Source organism: Opisthocomus hoazin, chromosome 10 (assembly GCF_030867145.1).
Source record: "Opisthocomus hoazin isolate bOpiHoa1 chromosome 10, bOpiHoa1.hap1, whole genome shotgun sequence".
NCBI classification, from domain to species: domain Eukaryota; kingdom Metazoa; phylum Chordata; class Aves; order Opisthocomiformes; family Opisthocomidae; genus Opisthocomus; species Opisthocomus hoazin.
In genome coordinates this window covers 17945206-17962957 of record NC_134423.1, presented here as the reverse complement: position 1 = coordinate 17962957, position 17752 = coordinate 17945206, and the positions used below count along the sequence as shown (strand labels likewise).

The following is a 17752-nucleotide window of genomic DNA, read 5'->3' as shown; positions in this document are numbered from 1 at the left end:
ACCAGCAATTTCCAAAGGAATCCCTAAATTACGGACTCCTTGAATTTGGGAAGATAAACCATGGGAAAAATCTCTCAGCTGCATGCTTTGTTATACTTCTCCGAGAGGATCTGTCATACTGGCTGCCACTGGCACTACTAGGTTAAATGGACTTTCGATAGCATGAAAATTCCTCTATTTTCAGCCTAAAAGCTTTAACTCATATACTTAAGGCAGATTTAAATGACTGCCTAAAAAACTACACAGTCTGGGAGAAGTAGCTCAGCAAAAGCTGAAAACAGGGTGCGTACAGTTTAGATGCAATACCTAATACCAGGTTCATGTAGATCATTATATACGATACAGTAAGAAAAGAAACTGAACTGAGTGAAGTGCAGACCATTCTGATCACTGGGAAAAGCTTGCAATATTGCCACCTGCAGACACTGGTTTCCTATCAACAGAGAAAGGGGATAAATTTGTTATTAGAGGCCTAGGGGTTTTTGCCCTGCTCAGGCACCTTCAGTCTGCCTCCTGTGTTCACAGCTGTATGCTTTTAGGCAGAACCTGAATTCTATATATCTGTTGTAGAAAGCTGTCAACAGCCAGCAAAAGCAATTTTCAGAGAACCTTCTCCTTCTCTTTTGAAACAAATGAGTCTACATCAGCTGTGAAAAGTGAAGAATGCTTCCTGTCACCTTTTTATCACAGCTTTCTGACAGTGCCAGGGACAAAATTGGCACACAATCTCCTCCCTAGTCAACACCAGACACGGAGGCAGACAACCACAGAGAAAAAGCTCAAGTTCTCTAAAAGCAGCATCACAGTATTCCCCAGATATCCTGGGGAATCCTCTATATGAGACACCCCAAGCAGTAGTAGCAAGGCCATGCCCTAAAGAAATCTGGATTAGAGAGTGCTTCATGTAAAGTTCATGCTAAATTTATTCCTAGCTCCAGGATAAATACTATTTCTTTCTAAATATCACACATGAATTAGGATCACATTAGGATGTCTGCACCTTCTATTTCAAAAGAAAGATTTTCCCCAGAGATTATTCACAAGCTGGGTAGAGCTAATCAAATTAACCTTGAACGACTTTCCATCTGTACCCAGGCACAACTAAAGAAACAGAGAAGGCGGAAGCAGCCCAGGGGGCCAGCCTGGCTGGTTCTGTCTGACTTCCAAACCCACCATCAGTTTGTTAGGCTTGTTAGAAGCAAAAACTGTCTTCACAGCTGAGTCTGAAGACTGCTGGGTTCAGGTCTGTCACGCCTACAAATCAAGCTAAACCTGTATGGCCCATACTCTGTCCCCGAGTTCTGTATCAAGGAGTACATAAAGCCTGAACACACGGGGTTTTGAAGTGCAGTCTGAGCTTGCTCAGTGCTGGGAATGGCAGGCAATGGTCGTTGTACGAGAGAAAACCGTTTGGTCTTCCCACCATTCACCTTACCCAGTACTGCTTTTCAGAGCAAATTCCTGTAGCAAGGCTAAAAGAATGAAAACATTACCTTTGGCAACATCTTGCATAAACAGAGATACTGTAACCAATGCTCGCTTCAATGCAAGAGAGAATTTCTGACAGCTTTATTTTTTTGTCAAGTACTAAGAAATCTCTCAAATTCTCCACTCAGGCATCACTTCAGTCAAAGTGAATTACCAAAGCAATTCTCTTAATCAGCAAGTTTAGTGCACAGTGGAACCTTACAGAAAACAGGTTATAAAACTGTAAACAAGAATTTCCTTTCAATTATGCAGAGACCCCTGCCTTGATTCCAGGTGATAAATTGCGGATGCACAGCATTATTGCCTTATAAATAACACATCTCTTTCCATTCCGGAGTCAGTTCCCTGTACTGAAACAATGTTGCTAATAAATCACCCTGCTTGTAGAGCTAGAGCTGATACTCCCCTTTACTCAGTACATACACGTATGTATATGCCTGCAAAGGGAAGACAGAATGTTTTCTGAGTACTTTTTAAAGGTGAAGCACCAGCAGTTTAAGGAACTAGAGTGGTCTTACCAAACCAAATATAATATGAAATACTGAAGTGGGGAAAAAGAAACCCCCAAACAACCAAAACCAGAAAACAATGTCTTCCAACTTGGCTATCTCCACAAATCCTTATTTCTCCCTCTGTTCCAACTCAGTCTCAAGGAACGCTGCTTGTTCAAAACACTACAGCTACAATCAGGTCAGTTAGGTCACAATTAGGATAAAAACTTCCTTGGATTTAGCAAACACCACCAAAGACTAATTTTTACTGATATCAATAATAAAAAATAAAATCTTAGGCATTTCTCTGCATAAGGCCTTTTTAAATTGAGATCTAAAAATACATAGACAGACAACAAGCAGACTTAAACAATTTTATCAGCAGTTGATTTATTTTGGCTTTCTGCTCTCCCTGGTCGCAGTTCAGTGCAAGCCATAAATAAGTTAGGCTGGTGAAGGAGATTGAATTTTCGAGGCCAGAACAGTAATTGAGGAATTGAACAGCCTGGAGGTTGAAATATCGTCTCCTGGGACAGAAGCCTCTGGACCTATTAGCAGCTGTCTATATTGCTTTTCCAGCCATTGACACATACGATCATGTCAACATATTGAACTGATTTATGTTCCTCTGTGTCACAAAAGGACAGATCTCGTACATGTTCTGAGCTCCATCGTGCTGTTACTCTAAGAGTGAGAATATCTAAAGTCATTTCGCTACATAAATCACAACACACGCCAACATTTTGCTGCAAAATAAAAATTTCCAGTCACTATCAAGTTTCTCTCAGGAACTGTTTTTCAATATTTAAAAGGCATCCAACCAAATCCAATATTTAGGAGGTTAGAAAAAAAGGTTGAACAAAACATTTAAGCTGTAAGCTTTCACAGTATAGTTACAGGAAAAAAAATGAACTTATTTCCAAAATGCATTTACTGCATCTAAAACCTTTTGTTTCTCAGCTCCTTTGCAAAATTACTGTTACCCTCAGAATCTGCCAAGATTTTTCCCTTGCCAAGTACTAAAACGTCAGATCTTTCAAAACTAGGGGAAGGCTTAATTTCCTGTGAAAAAAATCCGCACCCGTTCAGCACAATACGATTGCACAGAAAGCAGTAATTTTCCCTTTTTCCACACTGTATTGGTCAGCACTTGCAAAGGAAAGACTGAAAGGGAAGCCTGAGAAGGGTTTTACTTTTTTCTTTAAAAACAAAACAAACAAACAAACCAAACTCCCCCTCCCATCACCCACCACTTCATTTTTTCAGTCATTCTCTCAGGATCAAAACCGCACAAGGACACAAGAGACTCCACAGACACCCAAAGCAACAAGCGACGGATTGCAAAACCAACCCATGACCAAAGGCAAAAAGAATTATCTTCAGGTCTTACTCTGTATGGAACATGGAACTGACCTCGGCAAAAGCGCAGGCCCGCGGAAGGCCCCTGAGCTCCCCGTGGGGCACAGCGGCTCTTTCGGGGCGGCCTCAGGGGCTTTTTTACCTCAGGAACCCACCCTGCCACACCGCACCGCAGCTCCTCCACCTCTGGCAACAGACACACGTTTGATTCGTCGCTCAACACACGGAAATAAATACTTCCTCGCTCTCTCACTAATCTAGCATCCCATGAAACCTAAAGCAAACATTATTCCTAAGATGGCGTCACTCTGCGCGGGCCACAGGCTTCCCAAGCCTGACAGAAATGGCTCCCCACGCAGCACCCCTGAGCTGTGGGGTTTCGGATAGTCATGACAACAATCACATACGCAAAAAGACCGAAACTCAGTAAAAGATCTAAAAGGCATCCCTGGGGGCTCAGGACAGTGCTGTAACCCCACCGGGGCCGCTGGCCCGGGCGGGCTCTGCAGCACAGGGAGGCGAGGCAGCAGCCAAAGCCTGTTAGCACGAGGTTAACCTTACCCTGAAAACAAAGCCAGTATTTAACTTAGAATCATTACAGTGATGGATTGGAAAGGGGAAATACGAGAAAAACTCACTTCATGAATCACGATTAAAATGCACATTTCCTCCTTTTGCACAGTCTGTAAAAAACATACATCTGGTTTTGTTTTGTAAGAAAAGATAACGGCAACTAAAACTGAAAAGCATTTCTTTTAATAGAGTACCACATTTGTTCTGATCAAGCCCACCACTTTCTTTTGAAGAAAGGCTCCCCATGGCATCAAGCACAAACATAAAACTGCAAGAGTGTGTTGGATCTGCTAAATGCCTAGCAAGATGGACTGTTCACTGGAATTAAGCACTACCAGTTATTAATAAATTATTTTTCTGATTAAATATTGAATCAAACAGACACATCATCACCTGCTATGTACCAGACTGCACTCCCAGCACTTTGCGCTCCGCTCCTGCTAGATCTCAACACGGACAGGATCAGTGATCTGGACGTGTGACACCAAACCAGAGCTCCCTAACGAAGAGCAACGCGCTGCTCACCCAACCCGGTTTCCCCGACTTGCTGCTGAAGGGGAGAGCGCTGGAGGTCCCTGCATCCCCGAAGGAGCGGGCTCTGCTCAGCCCCACGGGCAGGCAGCAGCCAAAGGCTCCCTGCCCGCACATCACCACGCTCCTGTGCAAGGCAGCGTCTGAGCTAGAGCTGCTCAAGGGGAGAGAGGAATGCTTTCACCTCCTGGTACTTGGCAGTATTTCTCCACAACTGCCAGAATACAGCTCAGGTGGACATTTTCTCTCCAAGTCTTCTAAACAAAACCCAAAATATGAAGGACTTATCAGTTCAGTCAGCTTTGGCTTAGTTGAAAACTTTCACCCTAAGCAAACAAAGAAAATAACAGCTCTTCACCAAAATGTCTTTGAGTAAGAACAATTCCTATTAGAAATGTGGTTTGACAGCCAGCCCCCTTAAAGAAAGCAAGACGACACCCCCGCAGCTCAGCAGCCCCTCGGGACGGAGTCTGCATGCAGTGGGTTTCGCAGAGATGTGCAGGATGGAAGATCGCCAGCCTCATGTTCTTCTTCAGCTGCAGATGTTGCCTCCTCACCATGTGCTGTCTCAACAGCATGCTGCTCCACCTGATGCAGACAGAACAGGACACCATAGCTATTAAATTAAAAAAAAAATTTTAAAAAATCACAAGGGCACCTTCAGAACTGATGCTGTAGGCATGCTGCTCATAAATTTCCAAACTCAGCTGCCTCATACATACTCACAAGGCGCGCAAGTCTCTGCTTCTCAGGGAAGCAGCATGCCTGCACAGTGATGGACAACTCCAGTAGTAACTTTCAGACAGCCCTTGCTTGCAATTATACCATTCCACAGGCTGTAACGAGGTACACAGGTTAAGCAACTCCTACAGCTGGCAGGTCATTTCGGATCTATGGTTGTAGTGTACTCCCCAAATGGCTCTTCTCAGCTGCTGCACAATGCCTACTTCACTTACAGACCTTCATAGGAAAGGGGTAACAATCCCACTTTTATAGAGCACACAAACACATTAAGTATTGCAGTTCATTTAAAGAGATGTGGACAGAAAACCTACACGTACTAGGTAAAAACTATTTAATGCTAAAAAAAATTAACATGAAGTAAAAGATTGCATATACATACTGCGTAACATCCAACGGGATTCATCGCCTTTCTCTGCACAGATTTACTATTTACTGGTTTTGGAGAAAAATAAAACTTGTCACTTACTGAACACGGTATCTTTAAAATTTGGTTAAAAAATAACACATTCCTTCTCAGATTTTTAGACAAAGTATCTCACCAAAAGGACTAAGGACATCAAATACTACACTAAAAAAGGCCACAGAAAAAACACATTTCCGGAACTGAAACAGTGACATAACTTGTATAGTCACACATAAATACGCTAATTAACATTCTGTGAAGTTCTCCCTTCACTGTGTCCAAGGATTACACTGCAGCATCTCAGTGATTTCACCCCACTGACGTATGGGTTTTGGTCAACTTGCCATATGCTTTTGAGATGTTGTTTACATTAGCTTACAGGGGAAATACTAACCTTGTGCATCTATAATACATATCAGCTACTACCTTATCAGCAAATTTTAAATTACAGCAAAATTTTAATTTCATGAAAATGGAAGAATTACCTATTTTTATTACTAGAATTCAGTTCTTTTTATCCCACTAAAATACAAAGTTTTCTAAAGATCTAAACATAATTCATAAACCAAGAGATGAAAAACTGAGTTCAATGCCTGTTTATTTCACACACTCCCCACTGCCCCTTTTCCTGTGTTCAAATACAACTCTTTTCTGAACTACACAATACACACGTAGGTGGTAAGTATGAGGAAGTTCTCCAGTGCTTGATACAGCACATATTCAAGTTTGGAACAGAACTACAAATTACTATTTTTCAGGATAAGTAGTAGTGACAAGAAAGTAAATACTATTTTAAATGCCTTTGAAAGGCTTCTCTCATCACACTGTTGTAGATAAACTGCTGACAGTTTAAGAAAGCAGAGTATTTATCTGATGACATACCGAACAAAGAGAAATATCACAATATGCAAAACACCTACCCTTTAACATGTTCTTCTTTTCTATCAAAATAACTCCAAGTGGTAGGTAAAAGCAGTGAAAAGTGTGATTTATTGGGCATCTCAATCAGCCTGATTACATGTAAGATTTCAATGTCAGTAGCTCAGGGGGACAGCAGGTCCACTTTCAGACTGGATGCTATCACCACTGCTATTTTCCAAACAGCAGCAAGTCCTGCATCAATGTTACTTTCACCAGGTTTAGGTGTCAACTGCAATGCAATCCTGGGGAAGCCGACTTCAAAAGGAGATACAACAAACACTATATGCATTCATAACAAACTGAAAAATTTTCCCAATGACGAGGGGGAAAATAAGTCTGGAATGCACTGGACTGATGAAAAATAATACACCCTGCCCCATCTGCTAACCATTAAGATAGGGTTTTATCTGCTTTTACCACTACAAAAGAACAACAGACAAAATACGAAAAGCTCAGGACCATCATCTTTTATTCCTTGAATTATCAGGGAAAAGTTATCCAGAAAGAAAGTATAACTTTCCAAAGAGTGCATAGTATCTCAAACAACACACCTTATTCCCCATCCTGCTAACAAGGTTTTCTCAATCTACATAATTGTAAGTACTGCCCAAACCAGTATCCATCTTATTATTTTTTGTAAAACCAAAAAGTCAAACTGTACATGACCATTATTCATTAAAACATATTTTTATTCAACTGTAAGCCCAGTTCTGAATGATGTCAGGTGAGGCAGTAAGGAACATCTGCCTTTATTAACTGCTGAAGAGATATAAATAGAAAATAAAAGCATTTTAAGAGTCTTCTTCCATAACCACATCCTCTTGTAGCTTCTGCACCATTTTGTCCTCCAGCTGTTTTGGTGTGCCTTCAAAGTAAAGAAAAAAGTAAATTCAATGTGGCTCTCTAAACCTAAATAACTGTTTTTCTTTGAACAATATGTGTCTACTCTAGGTGAAACCATCTAAATACATTGCTTAAAGAGTTGTTTAGGAGTAAACCCACCAAGTTTACAAATATTTATTCCTAACCTCCATCAGCACCTAAAACTACTGAAGAACTGTTGTAACAGAAAAGCTGATGCTGGTTTTATGCAAAATCTAAAATGCAGTCAAACACATGTTTTCCTTTAGTAGGATGAACTTTGATATAGCTGGCAATACCTAGCAGAACCTTGCAAAGGACTATAAAAAGAGGGTTGTCATCAGCGGCGCTGAGTCTAGTTGGAGGCTGGTAACAAGTGGTGTCCCCTAGGGGTCAGTACTGGGCCCAGTCTTGTTTAACTTCTTCATCAACGACCTGGATGAAGAGTTAGAATGTACCCTCAGCCAGTTTGCTGACGACACCAAACTGGGAGGTGTGGTAGATACACCAGAAGGCTGTGCTGCTGTTCAGCGTGACCTGGATAGGCTGGAAAGCTGGGCAGAGAGGAACCTGATGAGGTTCAACAAGGGCAAGTGCAGGGTCCTGCACCTCGGGAGGAACAACCTCATGCACCAGTACAGACTTGGGGTGGACCTGCTGGAGAGCAGCTCTGCGAAGAGGGACCTGGGTGTCCTGGTGGACGACAGGTTAACCATGAGCCAGCAGTGTGCCCTGGCTGCCAAGAAAGCCAATGGGATCCTGGGGTGCATCAAGAAGAGTGTGGCCAGCAGGATGAGGGAGGTTCTCCTTCCCCTCTACACTGCCCTGGTGAGGCCTCATCTGGAGTACTGTGTCCAGTTCTGGGCTCCCCAGGTCAAGAAAGATGAAGAGCTACTGGAGAGAGTCCAGCGGAGGGCTACGAGGATGGTGAGGGGACTGGAGCATCTCCCCTACGAGGAGAGGTTGAGGGAACTGGGCTTGTTCAGCCTGAAGAAGAGAAGGCTGCGAGGGGACCTTATAAATGCCTACAAATATCTCAAGGGTGGGTGTCAGGAGGATGGGGCCAAGCTCTTTTCAGTGGTGCCCAGTGACAGGACAAGGGGCAATGGGCACAAACTGAAGCACAGGAAGTTCCGTCTGAACATGAGGAAGAACTTCTTCCCTCTGAGGGTGACGGAGCACTGGAACAGGCTGCCCAGGGAGGTTGTGGAGTCTCCTTCTCTGGAGATATTCAAGACCCGCCTGGACAAGAACCTGTGCAGCCTGCTGTAGGTGACCCTGCTTCGGCAGGAGGGTTGGACTAGATGACCCACAGAGGTCCCTTCCAACCCCTACTATTCTGTGATTCTGTGATTCTGTGATAAAAATGCATTATAAAGGCCTTCACACATTAGTTTTTACATAAAGATTTAAGCCCTCCTGAATACTGTGCTGGATGGCAACAGTGTTAACTCTCACTAATACCTCCAAAAAAAAAAAAAATCCAGGACTGACATTTGATTTTGCTCTCTTTAAGGCCCAGCAGGAACTGCAAAACACTGAAAAGGTAGCTGTTGTTTGACAAACAGATTTACTACCTGCTATTCTGCATCACTCATTTAACATTAGCAAAGCCAAACAATAGAAATAAACGCTCAGGTTTATTCTTTTGAATTCAGATATTTTTTCTTTTTCTTCCCACAACAAAAAAGGGACAGATTAAACCAAAGTTTCAATATATCCTGGCAAAACCTTGTTTCACATATATACAATCTTACACTATAGTTAATGCAAACTGGAAGAAAGAAACATAGCACAGAATTCTAGTCAAGATTTAATAGCATGTCACACCTACAGCCACAAAGACAAAATCACTGGTAATTTCTATAGAACAGTAACCAATGGAAATGCTTTTAACTTCTCTCCATTACTTTACTCCATTAACTGCATTTTAAGACATAAATCATCTTTACAAATCATTTTTACCAACATCATCTAACACGAGCTAGTCCTTGTAATAGTTTAGAAACCAGAAAATTATTTAGGAGAAATAGTTTCTCCAGTTGAAAAACTACTTTCACTAACCAGGAGTGTACATTATTATAGCTGAACTAGACATAGATTTTAGTGAAAATGTGTAAAATTGCCATGCTCTTTTAGAAAGATTTTTAGGCTTACACTGAAGAAACAGTATTTTCATGTAAGTTTCATTATACGCAGTGAACTCCAAAAAGACACCTACTCACAATTACCTAACAAATTCAAAAAGTAGAGTTTAACTCCTGTATTTCACATCAATCAGTGGTATAGTCTGCTGAGTTCAAATAATCAATTCAAAGGGAAGACTTAGATAAATGTATTGGTTAACCAACACGCAGTTCAGAGTAACAGGTATAGAGTGAGGTTTAAAGAAAAATAAGGGAAAGAAAGGATGAATACAGGACTAGATAAATAAAAAGGTATGTTTGATTCAGAACAAAGATACAGCTTACATTTAGTGGCAAGAGCTATTCTCCATATTCCATAGACAAATTAATTGTAAGAAAAATGTACAGAATTATTGATCTGTAGAATTAATCATACCAGAAAAATCAATATTCATCATAAAATTGTATACACAAGTTAACGTAAGCAAACCAGGTAAAGCAAGTTCTTACCTGCATGTGGAGCACGGAGAAGGTGGATATTCTGTTTGACTTCTTTGATGTCTTCTGCTTTCTGCAATTCTTTGCTCTTCTTTAATCTGGGAAGGGGGAAATTACATTTAATTTCCTTCAAAGAGGACATGTATGTTTTCATATTAATGCATGACACACACCTTTATATAAAGGTATGTAAACTGCAAATAACTATGATTATGAGGAAATAAAGGTTAAAAGTATTTGAAAACCAATTCCAGCATATACTGGATATAAAAACAAAACAAAAAAAAAAACAGCACAGTATCAAGTCTTACCAGAAATTCCTTTAAAGCTCAGACTCTGTATTACAAACCAGAAAATAAAACTATTATCATCCAGTGCCCAAAATGCTACATTTCATTGGACAGCCAAAGAAGCACCGCAGTTTGGTAGCGTAGTAGAGCCCACACTCACTTTTACCTCATAGTTTGGATGACTGTGTACGTACAAAGCAAATAACCATTGATCACCATTGATCACCAATTCTCTGGAAAGACTGTCTAATACCGACTTGCGAGAGCTCCCATAAAACAAATACTTCTCACCTGTTCATAATAAATCTGGCTTGGCGTTTTTGCTTTATTTCCTCCACTCTCTTCATTGCATCAACTGAAATAAAACAGAAGCCGTCGTAAATGTGCTTACAAACCTACAGCTGAAAACACATGCTGTTTTGCAGAGCAACACTACCAGTATTCCATAATACCTCTAATATCAGAGGCAACTCATACTACATAGACGAAGCTACACCTTCTTCCAAGAGCAGGGTAGGGGAATAGTCTGTGTACCACCTATGACGAATTGTATTTGAAAACTTATTTATGCTTCCACTTTTGTGCCTACACATATTTTCTACAACTAACCACCACTACAAAAGACTCTTACTCTACTTGAAATCAGATGCAAGTCACCATCTTCTTTGTGACATTCATCCATGACATAAGTAACTCTTCCATTTTATAGCAACTGATTTATTAAACAAACTGAAGTGGAATGAGCAGGAACAAAGAAACAACTGTATCACTATAAAAGGCTTACACTGGGAGCCTCTTAAAAAGCTGGAGAACCTCTAAAGTATTTTGCAGATCATAATTCCAAACAGAGGAATGCTATACCTCATTTTCTAACCAGTTTGTGAAAAAAAAATAAAATCAAGTGAAACTCCACACCTTTTCACAACTCAAACCTCCTCGACACATTATCATTCAGTCATGATTCCAGTAATTTCAAACACAATCACTACAAGTGTCAATATTCTACAAAGTCTTCTGAAAACATGTTCATGTAGAATAAAAGTTCACTCCCCACAGTTCATCTTTTCTTTTTTCTAAAATGACTCACCAGTCTTGTTCCACAATTCCCTCTGGTATTTCACTGGTTCATTTCTACGTTTTTCAAACTCGAATGAATTATCCTGTATCAAGAAAAAGTAAATACAGATTATATACAGAAGCATATTTAGATCAATACATCCTCACTAGAGCACTTGTTTATATAACTTAATATTTTATGTGATTTTTTTTTTCCCTTTCAGAATCTCATAACAACCTTTAGCGATTACTAAACTAGAAGGAAACAGAGTGGAGTGTTTGACCTCAAAGTGTCAGAAGCCACAGTGATTTGTCTGAAGAGAACTATTTACCAAAACCTCTCCCTCAGCGATTTTCTATTTAGCAAGACAAATGGAACAGAGAAGACCAATGTGGAGGAGGAAATACAGAGTAGACTAGACAGGTGGAAGGCAAGACTGAAAACCTCTAGAGTCAAAAGTATTCAATGCAGGTCAAATAAGTTCTACCCAACAGCCTGTAATTATGAAAAGGTGAAAAACACTATTTCATTTTAAGAATATTGAAACAATATAAATTAATTTGAAGTTGTGAAATATTTCAACTGATGACATTGTGGTGTTTAGGGCAGCTAGGGGCTTTTCTTTTGGGGGTTGGTTTTTGTTGTGGGTTTTTTTTTTTTTTTTTTGCAAGAGTTTAAGACAGAAAAACAGTTTCCTGATTTTTTTTTTCCTAGGTGTACTTAGCTTTATACCAACTTTATCTGAAGACTTTTCCCTGCCCACAGGTTCACTTTTGTAGTGGTAAAGCAGAGTTACTAGACCAGCTGCTAATCTTGACCTAAAGACAGCTCCAATGAGAGCAACTGCACAGAACAGCAAAAAAAGGCACAGACACACTCACAAGCCATGCTCCATTGGCAGACGAATGTTAGTTTTCTCCATGGGATAGCATCAAGCAAAATATCCAAAATACAAACTGTAGAGCACACCGTACACTAATATCTACATGCCATTCTTATTCTCAACCTACTTGTAACGTACAGCATTGTTATGTACCATGACAACACATCACAAAGAGCAAAAAGAAGTCTCATAGGAGTAGAGATGTTCAAAGTGCCACGGTCTTCTAACCTACATGGAAGGAGACAAACTACAGCTGCCTCATACTGGCCAATGGATCCCATCAATTCCAAACATGCGGGGCAGAATGACCGACGACTCAGTCATTCCAAGTGAGCAAACAGAAGAATCCTTCAGAAGCACCTTGTGAACAAGCAAAGCAGCTGGCAAGATTTTGTCCTTCTTAATTTTTCTGTTGTTTAATAAGAAAAAACTTGAATCCCAGGAAGACCAGTAAATATATGTAACCTCTATCCAATGTACCTCTTTAAAGCAGCAAGAACTGTCACCTTCTTACAAATTACAGTATTTCCCACTGTCACAAGCCTATTTAGACACACTCCTCAGAGATGGCTTATGAAAGAATGGATACCGACCAAACTACAACAAAACACTATGCTTCTATATTGGTTTAATTCTTAGCATACATAGACGTTGTAATCAATGGCCTTGCTGGACTTGTCAATGCAAGACAGAAGACATGCTCGGACTCAGGCATCAAGAGCTGAAGAGTTAACAAAGGGAGCAATTCACTTATCAGACAGAAGTAAGGGGGGACAGCCCATCATTGTCAGTCAAGTGATCTGTGGGGTGCGGCGGAGGCCGTGTAGCCAGAGACTGCTTCGGATAAAGCACAGATGGCGCCCAGAAGCGCATACCAAGATGCCCACTCTGCAGGCGTGTCACACTGCTGAGTCCCGCTTCTGATGACACGACATTCCATGCCAAGAGCCAATCGATACACAATAATTGACTTAGTCCCACCTCACAAAAAGATTTTCCAAACATATAAAAATTGGCACTTGAAAACTCTCTTTGGGAGGAGGAGCCAAGTGAGAACTTTACCTGACGGACGGGCTGATGAGCCTGAACCTCTCTTCACCCTCCAAGAAGAGATGCCTTTTTGGTAAGAGTCGCGCCTCTGACTCTGTCAGACGTATCCCCAGGAACACATTTTTAACTGAAGCGCTAAACCATTACCTTGAGCTCAATTTTTGTAGACAGTGCATTTATCAATGGCTATCCTGAATCTGTGATACCTGTCGCTTGAATAAATTACTTATTGTTTCAACTTTGCGAAACGTTTCAGTGAAAGTCCTTAGAAGGGCTCTGACAGGCAAGTTGAATCTGATAAGTGGCTACATGCTTAACCCTTCAGACATAAACCATTGACCAAGTCTGGGACTAGGAGTAGCTCCAGCTGCATCTAGACTCCTCTCTGAGAGGGAGTTTAGAATGCAAGGGGGTCTGCTCTGAACCTCGTGACTCAACGGGAGGGCTTTCCTTTTGCCGCTTGTCAAGACTCCCTGACCCCTTTTAAAGCAACAGATGTATCTCCAAATTGGAGCATATTTTCACCTAATTTCACACATATAAGGAATTTAAAATTAAGATCTTAACTTCTTTTCAAAAGGTAATTCAAATTAGCCAGAAACAATTTGAAAGCAAGAAATACAATTACAGAAGATCCCAACTAATCATGGCTTCTCAGAGTGACATTAAAAAAATAAAATAAGATCACATTCTTCCCCTTGGAAGAGCCACAGAAAGCAGCAAATCACTGTGTCAAAATACTTCGTAAACTGTTACTATTCTGTCAAAAAACATGTAATTCAGTCATAATAATTCTTGAATTATTTAAGGACTATCCCACCAAATATGAGCATTTAGTATTTTTACCACTAAAGTAACTTTGTCTTGAAATTGATTTTAAGATCTCGCATGTTGTTTTTGAAACATTCCTATCTATGCAAGGACTTCTCCTATACTATATATATATAAACTACCTTATGTGTCTACACAGAGAGGCTTCTTGGGGTACCCGGTAACTGATTATCTGATTGTGCAGAAATACAACTACCACATGTGTATGTACAGAGAGTAGGAGATTTACGGATGGAAGAAAAATGCCTCGGACTTGGGAACTGTCATGTGCTACTGATGTAGACACCTAATACACTGGCTTCCACACTGAAGCTGAGATGGGAAGTTCCAAGTTATTGTCAGCCTAAATGGATAGCTCACTCTCAAGAAAACTCTCACATCCTCTTCCACAATCCCTCTTTTCTCCATTTACTCCATCCCTCATGCTCATCTAATTAAATGATAACACGCATTAAGCTAGCTAACCTAACCTGTCTGCAACTGGAAGAGTCTAGGTTTCTGCCATTTTCATGAGCTAATGTAAAGTGTGAACCAGTTCAACTTCTTACCACTGTCAATTCTTTGCCAGCTGCTTTCCGGAATGCTTTGGTCCATCTCATCTTTCTGGGATTTCGCTTCTTTTTAAAGGTTCTGTGGCATTTTGATTTGCAGAATCTAAATATCTTAAAGAAGAATGGGGGGGGGGGGGAGAAGGGAAAAAAAAGTTTACAGTCAAAGCATATTACTCCCGCCTCACTGCAAGCACAATGTCAAACACTGAAGTTTTTCTAACCATACTGCTCATTGAAAATGACATTCATCTTTCAAATTTAAATACTTTTAGTTCAAATATAGCTATTAACAAATATTTCAAGTACTGTTCTTGTTTTTTCATTATAAAGTCATTTTCAAAGCTGTCAGGGACATGCACAAATACTTATTATTAAGCTGATTATATATAAAATATACTGAAGTTGTGAGAATTATCATCTGCAAAAATAACTATAAAACCAAACCTGTACTGTGAATAATTTTCTATACCTGTCAGCACTTTTTAGATACAGTGACATCCTGACAACAACAAAAAATCCTCACACCTGTCACATAACATTTTTCAATGAAATACGCATACACACATAAAAAAAAAAAAAAAGGTCTGTCTTCCGGAATGTAGCTTTAAGCCTTAAAGATTACCCTGCAGCAGGAGTCCTAAGCACATTATTCAAGTCCTGGACTGAATTTACTGAAAGCTGTTAAAGCATATGCCAAAACATTCTCACTGACCTTTTTTTTTCTCCCCTCCATCCATTTTTCTACATATTCTACAGAATGCCAGACTCATTTTAGGCACCTGCCACTGCTAGCCATGGAAGGACCTTATGTACAACCAGGTGATGTTTTCAGGCCCATTAAAGATGCATAAAAGAAACTTCACCATCCATACTCAAAATTCTCCTTTTATTAGTATTGAAACTATGAAAGTAACAGCCAAGCTAAAAAACCCCTTATCCCAAACTGTCCCAAATCCAACAGACATTTTCCAGTCAAGAAGTCTGTAGAAAGACAGCAGTAAGAAGGAGGGGAGGAGAGACATAATCACCTACAGTTCTTCACCTTCCCTAGATCTGCGCGTCACTTTGCACTATCCTGAGCTGTCTAGTATCCAAAGTAGAGCTGAAACTTTACTTCAGAATACTCAAAATTATATTTGTTATTCATGACTTTTTGAAAACCCTGTTTTTCTTCAACCCTACTCTTCTTCCCATCTAACAGTCACTTTTAAAGAAAATTAACAGAAAATATGAAACCTCTGGTAAAGGTAACCATCTTCAAGTAGTTACTTTTTTTACATTCTCCTACCACATTTTTTTCACCTTAACTCAGTTAAATCTGCCATTATATTTTGCTCTTGCACAGATTCTCTGTTCACAACTAACCTGCCACTGTGCTACCTTTTTTAAAAAAAACAAACACACACCTTGTGGCCATTTTCTAGCAAATGGAACTGTGTCACTCTACATTTACCTCTAAATTCCCCAAAATTGTGACTCAGGTGAGCAATGCAGTTCAGCCAGTATTTGTTTTGATGTCTGCGCATGAGAAGGAAGCTATCTGCGTAAGCTTCATTTCACCCTGGGGACTCCAGTGCCCTACAGGAGTGATAAGGGGCAGAGCATAGGCTGGGAAGCTATACGCAACATTTTATGTACAAGGTTGTCGCCATAAGGTAAAGCCCAAAGTGCTATTCCCATCCTGTTATGACAGCCTCAGTTGGGCAAGTCACATCAGACATCTGACCGAGGTACAGCTTTCAGCAGAGCACCGTGAGAGACGTCAGCCATCAGCTTTAGCGTTCTGTGCCTGAAACCTCGATTGAGCAAAGCTCTGGAATCACCTGCTACCAACCCGAAGCCTGCACTTCTCCAAAACCAGAAAACGAAAGGATGAAGATTCCGTATTGCTCTCTAAAACACCTCATTTCTTAGTAAAAAATGGAAAAAAGTCCTTCAGCCTACGCTTTGCCCGACAGCCACCACAATCGCCGCCAAACACCAGCACGGCCCTGCGTAACGGCTCCCACGCAGCAGAGACCCGCGCGGCGGGCCACGCCAGCCAGCACCGCCTCCGCGCTGCCGCGGGCAGAGACCACGGGGGCTCTGGGACGGCGAGGGACACGCCGCGGCCCGAGCCCGCCAAGGCCGAGCGGGACTCGATGGGCCCGTAAGCAGCTGCCCCGAGGGCCACGGCAACGCCCGTCACCGAACCGCGCGAGAAGCGGACACCGCGCAGGGGGCCGGGCGGCGGTGAGAGCCTCCCGCCCCCGCAGCGCTGGTACCTCTGCGGCCCCCCCGGAAGAGGCCCGGGCCGGCGCAGGAGAGGCGGGGAGCGGCCCGCCGCTGGGCCAGGCCCAGCCGGGCAGGCTGCGAGGGGGAGGGGGCCCGGGCCCTGCCGACAGGCGCCAGCCGCGCCCTCCCCGCGGCGGGCGGTACCTTGCAGTCGTTGCGCACGAACATGACGCCGTGGCCCGGGTAGATGGGCCCCGAGCAGAAGTAGCACTTCTCGATCCGCATCGCCGCGACGGGACGTGACAGGCCTGGCTGGGTCCCGCCGCGCCGCAGGCCCCGCCGGAAAAGCGCGCTCAGCCGACCGGAAGCAGCGCGGCGCCGCCTGGGAGAGCGGCCACGGCGCCCCCTGCCGGCCGCGGGGGCGGGCGCATGCGCAGAGGGCCGCCGGCCGTCCCGCCCGCCGCTGCCGCGGGAGGGGCGGAAGCGGCGCTGCCCTCGGGGCGTCAGCAGCGCCGGAACGGGCGCGACGCAGGCGGCTGGCTGGAGACGAGCCAACCCCCGGCAGTTACGGGGCGAGCGGCGGCCGTAACGCAGGCAGCGGCAGCCGAGAGCTGCTCCCTCAGCAGGCGCAGGCACCGCTGGGTGCAGAGCGCTCGCTCCGCCGGCGGCTGGTTGGTGATGGCGCCCAGGCCCCCAAGGGCTGGTGCTGCACCACCAGGTCCAACACCCCGCTGCCGTATCTCCTCAGAAGCTGCTCGCTGGGAAACGGCACTTCCAAGGGTATCAAGGGCCGTGGAAGCCTCTCCTCGCACCCCCAACGAACAGCCTGGCACCACGGGAGCGGGAGCACTCCTCTGTCGCATGCTATAGGCATCTGAGTG

General features: G+C 42.7%; 1 protein-coding gene across 1 annotated transcript; it reads right to left on the bottom strand.

The window, feature by feature from the left end:
* Positions 1-6962: 6962 nt before the first annotated feature.
* On the bottom strand, positions 6963-17245 carry RSL24D1 (ribosomal L24 domain containing 1). The gene is made up of 6 exons (XM_075431606.1): positions 17076-17245; positions 14655-14768; positions 11373-11445; positions 10577-10640; positions 10008-10093; positions 6963-7375 (listed from the first exon to the last, which is right to left on the bottom strand). The coding sequence occupies exons 1-6, from the start codon at positions 17154-17156 to the stop codon at positions 7302-7304; spliced, it is 492 nt and encodes a 163-aa protein (XP_075287721.1). The 5' UTR covers positions 17157-17245; the 3' UTR covers positions 6963-7301.
* Between the last annotated feature and the right edge of the window lie 507 nt (positions 17246-17752).